This window comes from Podarcis filfolensis (genome assembly GCF_964270895.1).
Source record: "Podarcis filfolensis genome assembly, chromosome: 14".
Lineage (NCBI taxonomy): Eukaryota > Metazoa > Chordata > Lepidosauria > Squamata > Lacertidae > Podarcis > Podarcis filfolensis.
This window is the reverse complement of record NC_139616.1, coordinates 49,246,410-49,263,419: the sequence shown is the minus strand read 5'-3', so window position 1 is coordinate 49,263,419 and position 17,010 is coordinate 49,246,410. Positions and strand designations below refer to the sequence as shown.

Here is a 17,010-nt window from a genome sequence, read left to right as displayed (position 1 = left end):
AAACAGATCGGCTCCCAAACAATCGAAACCCGGAAGTGAGTGTCCTGGTTTTCGAAGTGTCCCGTTTTCGGAAGCCGAACGTCTGGCACAGCTTCCGATTGGCTGCAGGAACTTCCTGCAGCCAATCAGAAGGCACGCTTTGGTTTCCAAATGTTTTGGAAGTCGAACAGACTTCTGGAACGGATTCCAAGGTACGACTGTACAACATTTATTACACGTACAGCACTTAAGAAAATATTAGGTGCTTTATGGGTGTTAAATAGTAACAAAAATAATTCTAACAACTGCAATAAAAAGGAAAGGGGTGGGCTGACCTCTTGCTTAGGTGGTCCCCCCAAAAAATATCCTGCCCCACCGATGTGTTTTACATTTGCAAGGTGGGAACAAGCACTCATGTTCATGACCAGCTAAGGCATAAATAGTAGTGATCCGAGAGCTCAGGGTAGCAAACACAGCACCCTCCAAATGTCAACCGCTCACCTTGCCCAAGGGCTCATCTTCAGCGCCAGCCCACGGCTGATGCAGAAACCAGCGCCCCCCGTGGCAAACCAGAAGTGGACCGGATGCTGTGTGGGGCAAGAAAAGAGTCAAGAGTCAAAACCAATCCGGAAGACTGAAGAAAATACTGGTCTAGAGAAAGTGGAATGTGTTGGGTGTCATCTTGGATTTGTGGGATGTGATAGACAAGTAGCAGTCAAGTACAACATTCCTTCTTTTCCTAGAGTGGACATGCAGGGGAATGTTTGGTCCAGTCAGTTGAAAACTTCCTTTTTCCTCCTGACTAGGACATACTTCCTTCAGCATGTGACTAGAGGTGGGCATGACCTTACCTGTCCAGGTAACAAAAAGGACAAGGCATGCAGCACACGCACACACACACACACACACACACACACACACACACACACCCCTTTGACTTCCTCTGTCGTTGGACCAGCAGCTTTTTAGCTAGAGATGCTCTGTTGGCTCAGCTTTCAGCCAACAGAGGACAAAGGGACTATCTCCATATGGGATAGACCCACATGTATATGTAACTAAGTCTGCCTTCAGGGATCCAACTGTGAACTGATGATGTGAGTAAACTTCTTTTATGTACTTTACACAAGATTGTGGCATGTTCATTCTTTTAAGAGGGATATAAGGGAACTTAGTAAAGGTAAAGGTACCCCAGTTGCGGACGACTCTGGGGTTGCGCACTCATCTCACTCTATAGGCTGAGGGATCCAGCGTTTGTCCAGACAGCTTCCAGGTCATGTGGCCAGCATGACTAAGCCGCTTCTGGCCAACCAGAGTAGTGCACAGAAACACCATTTACCTTCCCACCAGAGCGGTACCTATTTATCTACTTGCACTTGACGTGCTTTCAAACTGCTAGGTTGGCAGGAGCAGGGACCGAGCAACGAGAGCTCACCCTGTCACGGGGATTCGAACCGCCGACCTTCCGATTGGCAAGCCCTAGGCTCAGTGGTTTAGACCACAGCACCACCCGCATCCCATAAGGGAACTTACCAAGAACCTAATAGTGAAAGGCTTAAGCCTGCAACCAGCTATCTGTTGTACGTTTAAAAAGGGGAATGTAAAACTCTGCTAAATTATAGAACTTGCTAGTGCAAGTTAGGAAGGATATTAATAAGCAATATATCCTCTCCTGCCTCCCTGAATATTCCCACAGGATTGGATGTTTTGAATCCTTTTTTATAGATACCTGAGAGACAAAGAATCAACTGTAGTGCTTTAAATGTATGGAGTATGCGAATGTGGTCTAAGTGAAAGTATTTTTCTCCAGCTCCCCTGTTCGCTTACCATCTTGTTCTCGCTAATCCTCTCCGTGGCCTGGATGGGCCTATCCAGGCTTGGTTTTCCGATGTAGATGTCTTGCGTGTGAGGATAACTGGAGAGCAGTTTGATCAGCGCTCGAACATTGACATAATTGTCATCGTCCATGTGGCAAAACCACCTGATGCAGCAAACGACAACGAGAGGGGAACAGGTTAGGAGGGGGCCAAATAATTTCAACTTTGGTTTGACTAGGATTCCTAGCCAAAAGGCATTTTAAAACTTTAGCGGAAAACAGGAGTTTCTTAGCTTTATTTATTTTTATTGCTGTGATTAAAATACATTCCAAGAACGAATCATAAAAGACAAAAGAACAGAAATACAGACATTTCATTTCAGATCTGTAAGCAAATTTGGGGACACTCCTTTATCACAGGCTTAAACATCAGCCTTAAGAACCAAAACAAATTATTTCCTTTTGCATGTTTACACCAGGAGTCTTAATGAATTCACGATCGATTCCAATTGCTATATTTTCCTGGGTTGGTACCTATTAAGCTCTAACTATTTATAGGTATTTATATATACAAACAGTTTTTACCTAAACAGGAACTGGTTGTTCTGCCTATCACGAGGCAGCTTCATGGGGCAAAAAAGTCTCTTTTCCCAGGTGTGGGCCACTCAACTCCTTAAACAGGCATGGCCAAACTTGGCCCTCCAGATGTTTTGGGCCTACAACTCCCATGATCCCTAGCTAGCAGGACCAGTGGTCAGGGATGATGGGAACTGTAGTCCCAAAACATCTGGAGGGTCAAGTTTGGCCATGCCTGCCTTAAAAGGACCCTTTCCTCAGCTGGTTAAAGATGGCAACCCTTATCTAAGGTTGCAATTTTTTAAAATGCTTTTACTGGTGGTTTTAATTCTGAACATCACTTAGGACAACTAACTGGGAAAGGGACCTATCAAGGATGCAATAAAATTTTGCTACAACTGAGGCCTTGATCCACCTACCTTTACACACTACATTCAGTTGGGCAATTTCAGAAAGAATTAGCATCTTAGGAAACTGCCATATTCAGAGCCAGACAACTGGTCCATCCGGCTCAGGACTGTCCAGTCTTCCCAAAATCTGGTGTCCTCCAAAGGTTCTAGCCTACAACTCCCATAATCCCTGACCACTGGTCCTGTTAGCCTGTTTAAGGTTGGCTTGGAACTTATGGAAGTTGCACTCCAGAACATCTGGAGGACAACAAGATGAGGAATAGCTCCATTAGTAGAGTGTGAGGCTCTTCATTCTCAAGGTCATGGGTTCAAGCCCCACACCGGGCAAAAAAAGGTCCAACTTTGCAGAGGGTTGGGCTAAGATGACCCTCATGGACCCTTCCAACTTTAAAATTCTATGATTCAAGTAGAGACGTAGGAAGCTGCCTTATACGGAGTCAGTCCATTGGTCCCTCTATCTCAGTACTGTCTGCACAGAGGACAATTCTCATTCTCACCTGGAGATGTTGGAGTTTGAACCCAGGACCTGCTGCTCTGCCCTGAGCTATGGGCTCTTCCTGCCTAGTTGGAGATCCCCATCAGCCTGCAGAGCACACCCTCTACATTGCCCCTCCTTTCTCCCTTGGCCCACTCCCTGTGCTTACTTTCTCCCAGATTCGATGAACTTGTCATATTCCACGGCCATCTTGCAGGACAGGGCTTGGCGGCTATGCGCAGCGGAGCAATTGGTGTTGATGACGTTCCCTGAAGGAGAGAGGAGGAAGAATGAATGGAAGGACATGGCTTGCCTGACAAGTTTGTGCCTTGCTTGGAAATATAAATACATCAACAAAATGCATCGCAAGAGCACAACCACAACCCTACTAACATATAAAGCTGTTTTCTGCTGAATCTAACCACTGGCTCATTGCCTGTTCTGCCCTGTTACTGGATCCTTTTTAACTAGGTGTACTGGGGGACTGAGGGACGTAGGTGGTGCTGTGGGTTGAACCACAGAGCCTAGGACTTGCCAATCAGAAGGTCGGCGGTTCAAATTCCCGTGACGGGGTGAGCTCCCGTTGCTTGGTCCCTGCTCCTGCCAACCTAGCAGTTCAAAAGCACGTCAAAGTGCAAGTAGATAAATAGGTACCACTCCGGCAGGAAGGTAAACGGCGTTTCCGTGCGCTGCTCTGGTTCGCCAGAAGCGGCTTAGTCATGCTGGCCACGTGACCTGGAAGCTGTATGCCGGCTCCCTCGGCCAATAAAGCAAGATGAGCGCCGCAACCCCAGAGTCGGCCACGACTGGACCTAATGGTCAGGGGTCCCTTTACCTTTTTACTGGGGACTGAACCTTCCGCATGCCAAGCATTTCGCTGCTTTTCCAGGTACCAGACACTGGGCTCATTTCATATTCCTGCATTGCAGAGGGTTGGACTGGATGACCCTCAGGGTCCCTTCCAACTCTCCAATCCATGATGCAAACATGGGCCTCCGTGTGAGAAAACCTTCTCCCCTCATATTCCCACCCCAGCAGGTCGCTAGAAGAACCTGCAACTCGAACTTGAGTTTGTTAATCTCCTTCTCCCTCCCCTCCACTTTCTTTTTGTGCCATGCCTTTATTTTTTTTAAAGACTAGAAGCCTGCCTTTCTCTCCCCCGCCTTCCTTCCCTTTTAGTAATTTGTACATTGCTCTGGGAGCCTTTTTTCTGGCTGAAGAGCAGGATAAAAAATTCTTTGGATAAACAAATGTCAGGGAAGAAGGGATTAGGGGCTGCATCTAAAGGCTGCTAGGCTGTTTCACTCCGCTGAGTGTTAACTCAGAGAGGGGGAGAAAGCCTTCCATGCAAACTGGGCCCTCTTGGGCTGGGGGAATGCTAAAGAGAGGCTCTCATCTGCCTATTCAACCAGCATTTTCCCATCAGCTGCCACCTGTTACTCTCTGGGATGTCTTGAGGGGAATCATGAATAGAGGCATTAGCATAAGAATAGACTGATCTGATCCAGTCTCCCAAGGGCAGGGGAAGGGCGGCTTAATAAATAGCTGAGCAAGTCCCCCCCCTCCCCCCCAGCAACGCCAGAGAGTTAATGAGCAGGAGGTTATCTTCCTTCACCCTCCCAGGAACAGCCTCCAGATGAAGCGATATTTAAGAAGCTCCCTTCCCCATCTGCCAAAATGCATTCAGCCAGCTCACCTGTCCTCTTCTTCAGTTCTTCGTCCTCACCATCCGTGAAGATAAATGTCTAAAAGAGAAAGGGAGTTTTTTAAAATTAATAATAATAATAATAATAATAATAATAATAATAATAATAATATATCTGAACCGCTATAACTTTTGAATGCCCCCAAACCTTTCTAGCTAACATTGTGCAAACAACCATGTCTCACCTTGCTTGAAATTGGTGCAAGCTAATCTAACCTGCAAAACGCCAACATGCAATTTTGCAGCAAGGTTGGATTTTATTAACTAGAAATAAAAAGATTGTTCTGTCCAGTCATCAGCCCAGACAGAGACCAAGCACTGGAGTTGGATGGGATGAATGCACCCAGATTTTCTAACATCTACCTGGCTATAAAAACGCAGTTCAGGCAAGAGAAATATTTGCCTGAGCTCACTTCCCCCTTTTGTGTAGGGCGTTGTTTGCCCTGAGGTCTCAAGACAATGGCAATCAACTTTTTGGAATTTTCTTATTCCTGCCTGTGGCTTGGGGTGGGGAAAGAGAAATCACTGCACTGTAAGGAGGTTAAATGGGGGTATGTGATCTTAAATGTAACAGAGGAGAATGCAAACATCCCACCCACCGCCAGCCTCCAACAATTTTCATGAAGTGCCCTTGAGTAGATGTTTCAGTCTTGTGTCTCTCACACACAACCTGTTCATCATTGCTCCTCCAACCACCACCTCCTGCGCCCTTCAGCCTGAGCACATTAGGACATAGGAACCACCTCTGAATCAGGCCAATGACCTATCTGTTCCAGCATCCTGTTCTCACAGTGGCCAACCAGATGCCTGCGCAAGCACAAGAGCCTTATTGCCTCCTGCAGCTCTGAGCAACTTGTATCCGCAGAATCACAGAATTGTAGAGTTGGAAGGGACCACAAGAGCCAATCTAGTCCACCCCCCACAACCTTGAGATGAAGAATCTCATGTCTACTGAGCTATCCCAGAAACATTCTGAATTAATACATCGGCATACTAAGAGCACCTGTTGCAACAGCAGAGTCCAAGCCAGGGGTAGGCAACCTAAGGCCCGAGGGCCAGATGCGGCCCAATCGCCTTCTCAATCCGGCCCACGGATGGTCCGGGAATCAGTGTCTTTTTACATGAGTAGAATGTGTGCTTTTATTTAAAACGCATCTCTATGTGAGGCATAGGAATTCGTTCATATTTTTTTTTCAAAATATAGTCTGGCCCCCCACAAGGTCTGAGGGACGGTGGACCGGCTCACGGCTGAAAAAGGTTGCTGACCTCTGGTCCAAGCCTTCTGCAAGCCTACAGAACTTTGCTGTGGTGCTTTCCTGCTCTTTTCACACTCCAAAACTCCCACAATATCCTTCTGGCTTTGCAGAAGTGGCTTTCATGCCGTGCGAAAGCTCAGACATGGTGCGCAAATTTACAGAATAAACTGCTCTATAAATGCAACCTGGATAGGAATGTGCATTCCTTCACCCCTCAAAATGTGCTGCATCTATGAGGCTGGCAGGCTGCTCATTCTACCAAGAGGGGTCGCAGGCCCTTGCCCCCAAAGTCCTGCCCAGATGCCCCTCTCCATACTGCGAAGCTTCGCCCCACCTGCTCCCTGAGCATGATGGAGAACAAGAACCACAAAACAGGCCCCCCCCTCGCCTACAACTGATTCAGCTCCAACTGCCAGGTGAACCTGAGCCAAGGGAGCAGTCTCTGCTCCGCCTTCTGAGCCCTGCCACCTGCCTGGCTGCACTTCCTTATTGACACAGGTAATTCCTGGCATCTGTTGCCTGTCTGTGTGTGCTGCCTGTTGGGAGGGGCGGGGGAATCTCAAATAATTCAGAGCAACACAAAACAAAGGACAGAAAAGGGAGGGAGGGAAGGAAGAAACAGCAGCCAGATGCACCCCCCACAAAAAAATAGTTTAAAGTCAAAAAGGGGAGGCACACAAAAGGAGATGGGGAGGGGGAGTACAATCTGAGCTGTCAGTCTGCGCCCAAACATCATTCACTCCAGCTTGCTTTGTGGTCTTCCCCCCCCCCCCCATTGAAGAATGTAGCTGGCCGGGGGCAGGGAAGCAAGGGGCTGGTTAACAATAGATTCTTGCAGCCAACTTAATGCAAGCTGGAGGCTGAAATGGTGTTTGCTCTCCATTAGCATACAGCTGGGCTGGTTAACAGGGCTGGGCTGGGGGGGGGGAGGAGAGGCAGCATTCAAGCAACTTGGTTTCATCAGGAGGGGGGGGGAGAGGAGGAAGAGAGCAGACACTCCCCACCCCCACCCCAGACATGGAGACAAAGGAGGGGGGTGCAAATGGGCAGAGCCAGACAGAATTCAGCACCCTGACCATTGCAACTCTCAGTTCTATGTATTTTCTTTTAAAAGCAACATTCTAGTCCTTATGAGTACACACTCAGACGGATTTGGGGTATGGCAGGACTTGTTGGTGAAGATAAAAGTAATTTCCAAGGAACAGATCCACATATTAGGAAGATAGGATGATGCTTTTTTCATCCTAATGGCTTATCTTCAGGAGTGGCATGTATCAATTCTTGTGTGTCCCCCAGGAGTGGAATTTGGTAGTTGTGGGTACAGAATTTGCCCTCCTGTCTCAGTTCTAATGATTCTTCCTTTCCTCTATTCTTTTCCTTTTTTAAAAAAAACCTAAGGTTCTAGTCCTTATTGGCTACAGGACCTAGTAATATCTCAGGAGCCGATTTTGCTGGGGTGTGTGCAATGCAGACTCTGCTTTCCCCATCGGTACCAGGTGGAGGGGGAGAAGACCCTTTGAAGCCTGGCTTGGCTCTTCTTCCTGCCCCCCCCCCCCCCGCAAAAAAACAACAACACCACAGAAGCATGTGGGATGTGGCACCTGATGTCTACTGAATGTGTGGGTTAGTGGCAAAGCAGGGCTAAGTGGCAGAGGCACCATCACCGCCAGTCCTGAACATTCTTTCAACATGGGGGGGGGGTTAAAATACACCCCCCCAAATGTGGAACATGGATGGGGAAAGCGGAAACAGCAGCCGGGAAGAAGAGATCAGAGATCGGCATCAGCTTGCGAGCCTGGACTGGGAACTTCATTGAAAAAACAGGGAAATGTTTACATGGTTAGATCAGGCATGTGCCGTCTCCAGCGACTGTGTCTTCGTTAGCCTGCTCCCAAAATAGCCCCTTAGCTAATCCTCCTGCTGCTATAAAAAGACCAGGAGGAGATTATTATTTTGCCAATTTTTATTTTTTACTGGACTGCTTCAGAACAGTTCATCCTGAACATGCCACCAGCAGCACCGAACTTGCACCCTGAGAGAGTCCAGTGGGGCAAGAGGACCCTCTGTCGAGTTCTTGCAACAGGAAGAGACCCTGCAAGGCTTTGGGAGCCAACGCTGGAGAGTTGCAGCAGCCTCCCTTGCTTGGCTCCCCCGCTGCCTGGACAGGAAGGGTACAGCCTGTCCACAACCCTCAGTGTCACCTCTGAGAACAATCTTGTCTCTGCAGGCTCCCTGCCTCCCACCCTCTCCATCCAGCCCCTTCCTGCCGCTCAGTAGGAACCCAGCCAGGAAATTCAATTAAAATCTGAACAATTGCTCTCTCTCTCTCTCTCTCTCTCTCTCTCTCTCTCTCTCTCTCCCAATGTCACCCACTCTTTTACACGTCATTTACTTGTGTTTCTTACAGCTCAGCCATTACACACAGGCAGGTAGAATGCAGGCAATACTTAAGGCTGCAGGTAAAACTTAACCTGGCCTCCTTTGTTGTCCCGAAGATGGGGAGATGACAACATTGTACAATTGGACTGAAATGCAAGAGGCAGCCGGCCCTGGCATGCTTACGAGAGCCAGTTAGACTTTATGAAGCAACAAATCCAGCCCAGCACTCGAACAAATATATCTGGATGATGCACATGCATTTTTAAGCATGCACTTAAAAGGACACAGGATACTGCCTGGGTTCTTGGTCCATCCAGCTCAGTACAGTGGTACCTCGGGTTAAGTACTTAATTCGTTCCGGAGGTCTGTACTTAACCTGAAACTGTTCTTAACCTGAAGCACCACTTTAGCTAATGGAGCCTCCTGCTGCCGCCGCACCGCCAGAGCCCGATTTCTGTTCTTATCCTGAAGCAAAGTTCTTAACCTGAAGCACTATTTCTAGATTAGCGGAGTGTGTAACCTGAAGCGTATGTAACCCGAGGCACCACTGTATTACCAGCAGTCTTAAAGTCTTAGATATATAATAAATGTACCAACCAAGCACATATATAGATCAGCACAGGAAGACCGACCTGAAACCATTTTTGATTCCCAAACTGACTAAATGTTTTCTCTGCAAGGTCAAAGGAAAATGGAAAAGCCTCCCCATTTTCTTTTCCTTCATAAATCCTGTCTTAAGGGTATGTCTATCTGTGTTTGAATAGGGTGAGCCTGTGATCTGGCTCAGGAACTAAGTATGTATCATTACAAAAGACTGGCCAGGCTCCCCAGGGTATCCAATCAAGTGAGCATTTACAGGTAATCTGAGATAAACAAAGCACTCAGATTTCTGCTGTAGACGGCCTTTTCTGTGATGTAGGTGTGATGTATCTGGGGGTGGTGGTCTTGGGTTACTCCCCTTCTGTGATGTATGCATGATGTATGGAGGGGTGGTCTGGAGCTCCAGGGCAGAGAATTTAAAATTTCTATATAAGGGCAGGCACACCTTGGTTCTGGGTTCCTCCTCCTTTCCTGCATGAGGGGAGCACCCTGTTGCAACAGATCAATAAAGATCGAGCTTACTAGCTGCTTTGCTTCTTAATATCCTCCGGTTGGCCTCTGTTATTTTCTCCTACCAGTAGGGAACCCACGTAAGGACTCTATATGGGCTCTTGGATACCCCATAAGGGAAAAAGGGCAGATTTTTGTTTACAACAGGTGTCAGGCAGGGGACTCTCACCAGGAATTGAACCTGGGACCTCCTGCTTGCAGAGCAAATGCTCTACCACTGAGCTACAGCCTCCCCCACCAAATAAAAAGTTAAATTTAAGTTTCTTTAAAGCATATTTCTATCCAGCTCCCATCAATGATTCCAAGCGAAGGCCACCGAAATTAATGGGGGGAAGTTAGTTATGACTTAAGTCCTATTGAAGTCAAATGCAACTGTCCCTGCTCTGGATCTGACCCAACGCGTGAGGGAGGTTTCAGGCAGCTTTTTCAGCTTCCCAACTGGGAAGCACCCTTTAAACTGGAGGCCAGGGCCCTCCCAGCAAGGATCCCGGTGCAGCTCTTGGCTGCTGCTGCTCTCCCCTCCCCATCCCAAGCGAGAGCTTTTAAAGCTTAAGAAAAAGGGTTTCTCTTTCCTCTCTGGTGCTTACTCAGTGGGCGGCATTGTCTGAGGACCCTGGCCTGGGGACACGCAGGAAACTTCATTGTTTCTGAAGGCTGCAATTTAAAGAAACACAGGATGCAAAAAAAGAAAAGAGCCCCGAGGAACAATAGCAGACACCCACCAGAAGAAAGCCCAGGACAATGCTGCTTCAGAGCCGGCCGGACTCCACTGGGGCAGCAGCCCTTCAGGGAGATGCCAGGCTCCACAGACCCTGCGCTCTCTTAAAGCAGCAGAAACCTTCCAGCTTCTTGTTCCTTTGCTCCAAACTCTGCTTGGAGCGTTTTCCACCACCAAGCATTTTATAAAATATATAAAACACGGTGGTCAATCCCTGGCCGGGTAAAGCAATGGGCCTCTCTTGGATAATTTGAGCACCCACGTTCCCAGGCCAAAGAACTCCACCTCCGCTGCTGTCCATGCAAAAAGTTCGTCTCTGCCTGGATCTTCTCTGCAACAGGAGGGAGCAGCCCAGGAAGGGGGAAGGGCTGTGTTTGCTTGTGGGGCAACTCTTTGGGGGGCTGTGTGCCAGCTGTGGGCAAGATCTGAAGCAGAGCAATGGATGCATCTCTTAACTTTCATGCAGCAGCCGTGCAAAAATCACAAAGGTTTCTACACTCTTTCTCACTCTCACTCTCTCTCCATCCAGGCAAACCAGGGGCCTTAGTTCAAGGACACATTCCAGCCAGGCAAAAGAAGTGGGAGAGAGCGCAGAACAGGGCCAGAAGGAGGCAAAGACAACACTTCGCCCCTTCTCCTATATGGTGTGCTATATCATACACCACAGTTGTATGAAGGCTGGCCTGCTGAAACGGCAGGCTATAGTCTTCATAGTGCACTGATGTGCCTGCATTGGGTGCATGGATCTGCATGAACAGGACCAGAAGCATCCACACTCCTTGCCAGTTTATCCTGGACCTGGGGGCTGCACATGCATGCACATTTTCTTGCAAATGTCACCGGCATCAAAGTGCCTTTATTTCCCCATTTAATCCAGATTTGTCATTTCTGCTGAAAAACCAGTAACACCCCCAACACACACACACTCAAAATAGTAGATCCATACTGAAAGTGGGCAGGGAGAAGAGGATGGTATATTTCGGTGGGGGGCGACAACTTGTAGATGCTGCACCCAGCTGCCCTCAATCAACTGCCGTTCAGCAGTGTCCTTTGTTAACCCCAGGACAAGGTTGGTTGGTTGATCAACCAGTCCTTTACTTATAAATAATAATTTATTATTTATACCCCACCCATCTGGCTGGGTTTCCCCAGCCATTCTGGGCGGCTCCCAACAAAGTACTAAAAACACGATAAAACATCAAACATTAAAAACTTCCCTAAACAGGGCTGCCTTCAAATGTCTTCTAAAAGTTAGATAGTTGTTTATTTCCTTGACATCTGATGGGAGGGCATTCCACAGGGCGGGAGCCACTGAGAAAGCCCTCTGCCTGGTTCCCTGTAACCTCATTTCTCACAGAGAGGGAACCGCCACAAGGCCCTCAGAGCTGGTCCTCAATGTCCTGGCAGGACGATGGGGGTGGAGACGTTCCCTCAGGTATACTTGGGGCTGCCTCAGTTGTGTCTGGCAGACAGCAGCTGCAGGACCACAGCTCCACCAGCTCTGCCACTAGGTAAGCAGGAGAATGACTTAGGCCCAGCTGAGCAATGAGAGCCTGTTTCCCTCCCTCTCCTCCTGCCCTTGTACTGGTCCCATTTCTCTTTTGGTTTGTGAATCATTTCCCCTTCCTGGCAGAGGCAAAGGCCAAGAACTGCAAGTAGAGAAAAAGTCCCGCAAGAGGACTGGCAAAGGGCACCCCCCCCCCCCGAGCAGGGAGCAGCGAGGCCCCAGGGAGGCGGCAGCGGATGGGTACAAGGGGGATGGGATTTTTCCTCTTCTTGCCATTTGCGGTCACATTTCACAGCAGCCATCGAAAGTATCTACAGGAAGGTGGAACACGCACGCAAGATTTATCAAGCCATGTGACCAGCTTGCGATTGCAGAAATCTTCCCCCTCGCCGCCCACTTCTGCAGAGACAGCAATCTCAGTTTAAGGAACTGAAGCAATTTAGTGTGATGAAATTAACCCCATGACCTGCCTTTCTGCAGAACTGCATGACGCACAGTCTCTCTCGCACACCCCATTTTGATTTCTGGAGGAGGAGAGCGTGCTCCCAGCTAGATCTGTCAGTGCCCTGGGGGCTCAAAATTGTCTGCTGTCTTTACAGTGGTACCTCGTGTTGCGTAACCTCCAGGTTGCAGAATCTTCGGGTCACGGCCGCGGCAAACCCGGAAGTGTATACGCATGTGCAGAAGCGCTCTATCGTGCCGCGTGCGTGCACAGAAGCAGCACCTCTAGTTACGGATTTTTCAGGGAGCGCATAGCACCCCAAAATGAATTAAATCCATAACCGGAGGTACCACTGTACTTTGTAGATCTGTGGTGTCTGTGCTCGAGGTCCGAGAAGAACCGGATGTGATGCTTGAAACAAATTGGAACAGGGTCTGGCAAAGGACTTGGCTCTCGGAGAATCTGCTTTGGTTTTGAAAGGACAAAAGTTTCTAGACCTCATGGAAAATACCAGCCCTAGACCCTGCTGCAGAAATTGTACTGGGTCTTTGACCTCCCATGACCTCAGACCAAGGCACCTCCACTGACTCCCTCAGTTGTGAACCCCACAATCACCCACACATGCCTGAAAGCAGCTTTTCCACCAGTGAAATTGGTTCCACAATAACCACTTTAATAACAAAAAAGATGAAGTGGGATATGTATTCTGATTTGCGCAGTCCTGCATAGCAGGAAAGTCTGGACTTCTCCCAGAATTATTCTTTCCAAAGATTATCCCCACCTCAGCTAACACCTTTAGCACTAATCATGAGTGGTGGGGAGGCTGCATATTTAAGCCCCAAATGGCTCCAAGCAGATATTTCTACAAGAATGCCTGCACTTTTGAAATTCCCACTGGATGGGCGGACCAGTCGGGCTGGATAGTTCTAGTCCCTTTTGCAGTCTCTCTCCCGGACAGCTGGAAAAGTCCCTGGTGCCAAGAAAGGGGGGGGGGAGAGACATCAGCAGCTGGAGGAACAAAGCCTCTGCCTGGGGCATTGTTTACTGAAAAGACAGAACTCGAACCCAGCCCTTGTGTACAAAACAGGCTGACGCAGACATCCGTTTTGGAGCAGCCCGTTTTCTCTTTGCAAAAGGCAAAACCCTTTTGCAACCCCTGTCAGGCCCTTGGAGCGGGGAGGGGCTCAGGATCTGATCTTGAGCCATGGGGCTGCAAGGCATTGCTAAAGAGACACAGGTGCCCCTGATCCTTGTCTCCCTCCCTCTCTTTCTGCTCCTCTGCTCTTGAGAAGCTGGAAGACCCTCTAATTTTAAGTGCTATTATGTTTAATAACCCCCCACCCCCAGTGCAGGACAATGAAGGGCCTTGTGGAATTAGATGCCCACACATCTCTCCCACACACACACCCCGCACTGCACAGATGCTGCTCCAGGACTTTGGTTTCAAGAGCTATTATGGAGCCCTGAATGGAAATGCCACATCACCTAGGGCAGCCGATTAGCAGCGCTGACACTATGCACAGATCAAACCCTTCCCCCCGCCCCACGGATAGGGTGCTGGCAAAGCATGAAGGCAATGGGAGAACTGGGCCAGGAAGCCAGCCTGGAAGGGGAGGCTGTGGCAAGCCAACCGTGCTGAACAAACTGCATCTCAGCAGTCCAGCACCTGCTCTGCACACGCAAGACCTCCTGGGTTCAATATCAAGGCAGGGACTTCCTGAAACCCTGGAGTGCGGCTGCCAGCCAGTGTAAGCAACCTTGAGCTGCAGATGGACCAGTGGGAATGTGACCAGTAGTCACAGGTTGCCTTCTCTTTCCCACGGATGTGTCTAAACGAAATATATTATTGAAGTAAATCCGACCAATTAATACAATAGAAATGCTACAGCTACAAAAAAGCAGTGCAGTATACCTGTGAGAGTCTTAATATTTGGTCGGCAAAGGACTTGAGACCATTGGGTAAGCCAAAATTTTACATTTTGTCGTGGGGAGGGAGTCCTATGTGTCTATTTGCTGCATGTAAAATGAAATCCCAGAATTATTTTTTTTCAGGTCCTCTGAGCTTTGGGCAACATGTCATTTATGAGTTGTTGTTTTTTCAGCTAATGCTAAACTCCACATATTTTCACAACAAAGCAAAAGTTGCAAATCCAGGCAGGTTTTCCATTTGGGGGCAACTGAGGTTCTGGCAGCTGCCAGCATCCATGTCAACAGTTCCTGAGGGCTCAAAGCTTTCAGCTGATCGTCCCTCATAGACATACTAAACAAATCCATTTGCCATGGGTGCTCTAGTTGAGATTTCTGCATCGCAGGGGGTGCCTCTCAACGCAACAACACCTCCCAAACTATAGTCCAGAATTTGAATACTGGTGGGCAGTTCCACCACAGGTGGGAAAAGGACTCCATAGGGTTAACTCCGCACTGTGCAAAGAAGCCCTTCCCTTGGCCTGCCCAGATCTCCTATCTCTCTCCCCCCCCCCCCCTTTTAAGCAGGCCAGGCTTGGAGCTGTGCAAAAGGGAGGTGAAATCTATGCAAAGTCTCCATTATCCTGGAATGAGGGTGGGGGCGCAGCTCTGGGAATCTCCCACTCCTAAATTTAGCTGGAATCGCTGGCACTCAGCACCCTGCTGCCCCACCCCCAGACCTAGGACTGTAGGGAGACAGGATCTGGGCTCCCAGTGAAAAGCCCTTCCCACTCTGCCCCAGCAAAGTGGCCTGAATTGGTTGGGAGCACCGGGTCACTGGATCCGGTCGGGCAGGGCCCACACCTGTGTTTGGAGTGTAAACAGTAAACACAGCACTGTTTCTTCTGTACACAGAAGCGCACCGGGCTTTGTGGGGCATGTGCGGAGCGCATGGCACGCACCCTAGCTAGCTATTAACCCCCAGGGCAGGGAATCCAGCCAAGGCGCTATGAAAATTTGGGAGCCGCAGCTGCTTAGGAATGCGCTGTCCCGAAGGCAAATGCATGGCTTGCGGAGAGAGGAAAGTCAGGGGAGGGCAAGGCAATTATTTAACCGTTCTGCAAAAGAGAACATGGAGCAGGTCAGTCATGATGGGCTGGTGTGCGCACAAACACGTGTGTGTGTGTGTGTATGTGTGTGTGTGTACACTTGTATTCCATCGCATGTCTGGATGAGCATAGGACGTGGGACTGAATAACTGCAATGCACACAAAAGCAAAATCTCAAGCTCTCATGGCTTCTAAAGGCTGCTCTTGCACCAATCTCAGTTGGGACCACACTGACTGGCAGCCAGGGTTTCCTGCATGCAAATCAGATGCTCTACCCCTAAGCTATGGGCCCTTCTTTATAGGAACGCATAAGGCTGCCTTATGCTGGACCAGACAGCTGGCATTGCCCACACTGACTGGCAGCAGCTCCCCAGGATTTCAGGTGGGGAGTCTTCCGCAACCCTAGATGCTAGAGACTGAACCATGCAAAGCAGGTGGTTTTTTCTGCTGAGCTACAGTTAAAGTGATCATTTTAGGACTAAGGAGCGCAAATGTGCTTTGGGGGTCGCAGCAGGGACCCCCTGCAGGCCTGACCCTTGGCAGCTAGAATAAGATGAAGCAGATATACATGGCAGCCAGGGAGAAGCTAGTCCAAAAAAAATGCTCCTTAAAGATCGAACAATATTCCATTCCAGCGACCAAGTCTTATGCCAGGAGGGCTGGCTATCCCAGGGCCGTGCCAGCTTTGTTTCCACACCATTGGACCCGGGGCAGCCCCAGATCCGCAGCTGGCGCTGCCTGCAAGTGGCAGAAAACCCAGACCACCCGCTTTCCTCGGCGCTGAGGTCTCTCTTCTTCGGCTCTGCACACTAAGACGATTTCTTGTGTGATCCTGTTAAGGCAAATCCCTCGACTCAGCAGGAATTTGCTAAGTTTGGATTAGCTTGCATCTGTATTCATCTCCTTCCCTCCCCCCAACTGCTCCCTGGCATTGCAGTCCTCTCCCCTCTCCTCTGGAGTATTTCCACACTGAATCGGCCACAATTCTTAAGAAACCACTTCCAAAAAACAACAGCAGCCCAAAACCACGGACTGGACTCTCCCCTCGGGGCTAGATCATCGGAAGAGCTTCTGCCGGGGGTTGGTTTACAGCAGGATGCAGAAGAGAAGCTAGGAAGGGGAGAAAATGTGAGTCCTCATTGCCAGCTTTTCGCCATCCTGGCACCCTCCAGATGTTCTGGACTATGATTGCCATCGGCCCCAGCCGGCATCGATGGACACACTGCAGAACAGTGTTCCCCAAACTTGGTTTTACAGCTGCTTTTGGACTACAGTCCCCATCATCCCTGGCCACTGGTCTTGCTGGGTAGTGATGATGGGAGTTGTAGTCCAAAAACAGCTGGGGAACCAAGTGGGAACACTTGTGTAGGCCAAAACATCACAAGGCTGGAGATAGGCTCACAATGGTAAAGCTGGAAATGATGGCTGGTGTGTGTTGCAGAAATGGGAGTTAAGTAGTCCAGCTGTTGGAAGTTTGGGTGCAACTCACCTTAGAGCATATGATTTTTCTCATGGGTTTAAACCAGGGGACAGCAAACTTTTTCAGCAGGGGGCTGGTCCACTGTCCCCCACACCTTGTGGGGGGCCGGACTATATTTTGAAAAAAATGAATGAATTCCTATGCCC

General features: G+C 49.1%; 1 protein-coding gene across 1 annotated transcript in view; it reads right to left on the bottom strand.

The window, feature by feature from the left end:
- LFNG (LFNG O-fucosylpeptide 3-beta-N-acetylglucosaminyltransferase) overlaps window positions 1-17,010 on the bottom strand; it is a 31,999-nt gene that overhangs the window by 5,016 nt on the left and 9,973 nt on the right. The window contains exons 2-5 of the mRNA XM_083585822.1: window positions 4,950-4,998; window positions 3,423-3,522; window positions 1,804-1,957; window positions 481-566 (exon numbers count right to left, since the gene is read on the bottom strand). Coding sequence (XP_083441948.1) covers window positions 481-566; window positions 1,804-1,957; window positions 3,423-3,522; window positions 4,950-4,998 — 389 coding nt within the window. The remainder of the gene's footprint in view (window positions 1-480; window positions 567-1,803; window positions 1,958-3,422; window positions 3,523-4,949; window positions 4,999-17,010) is intronic.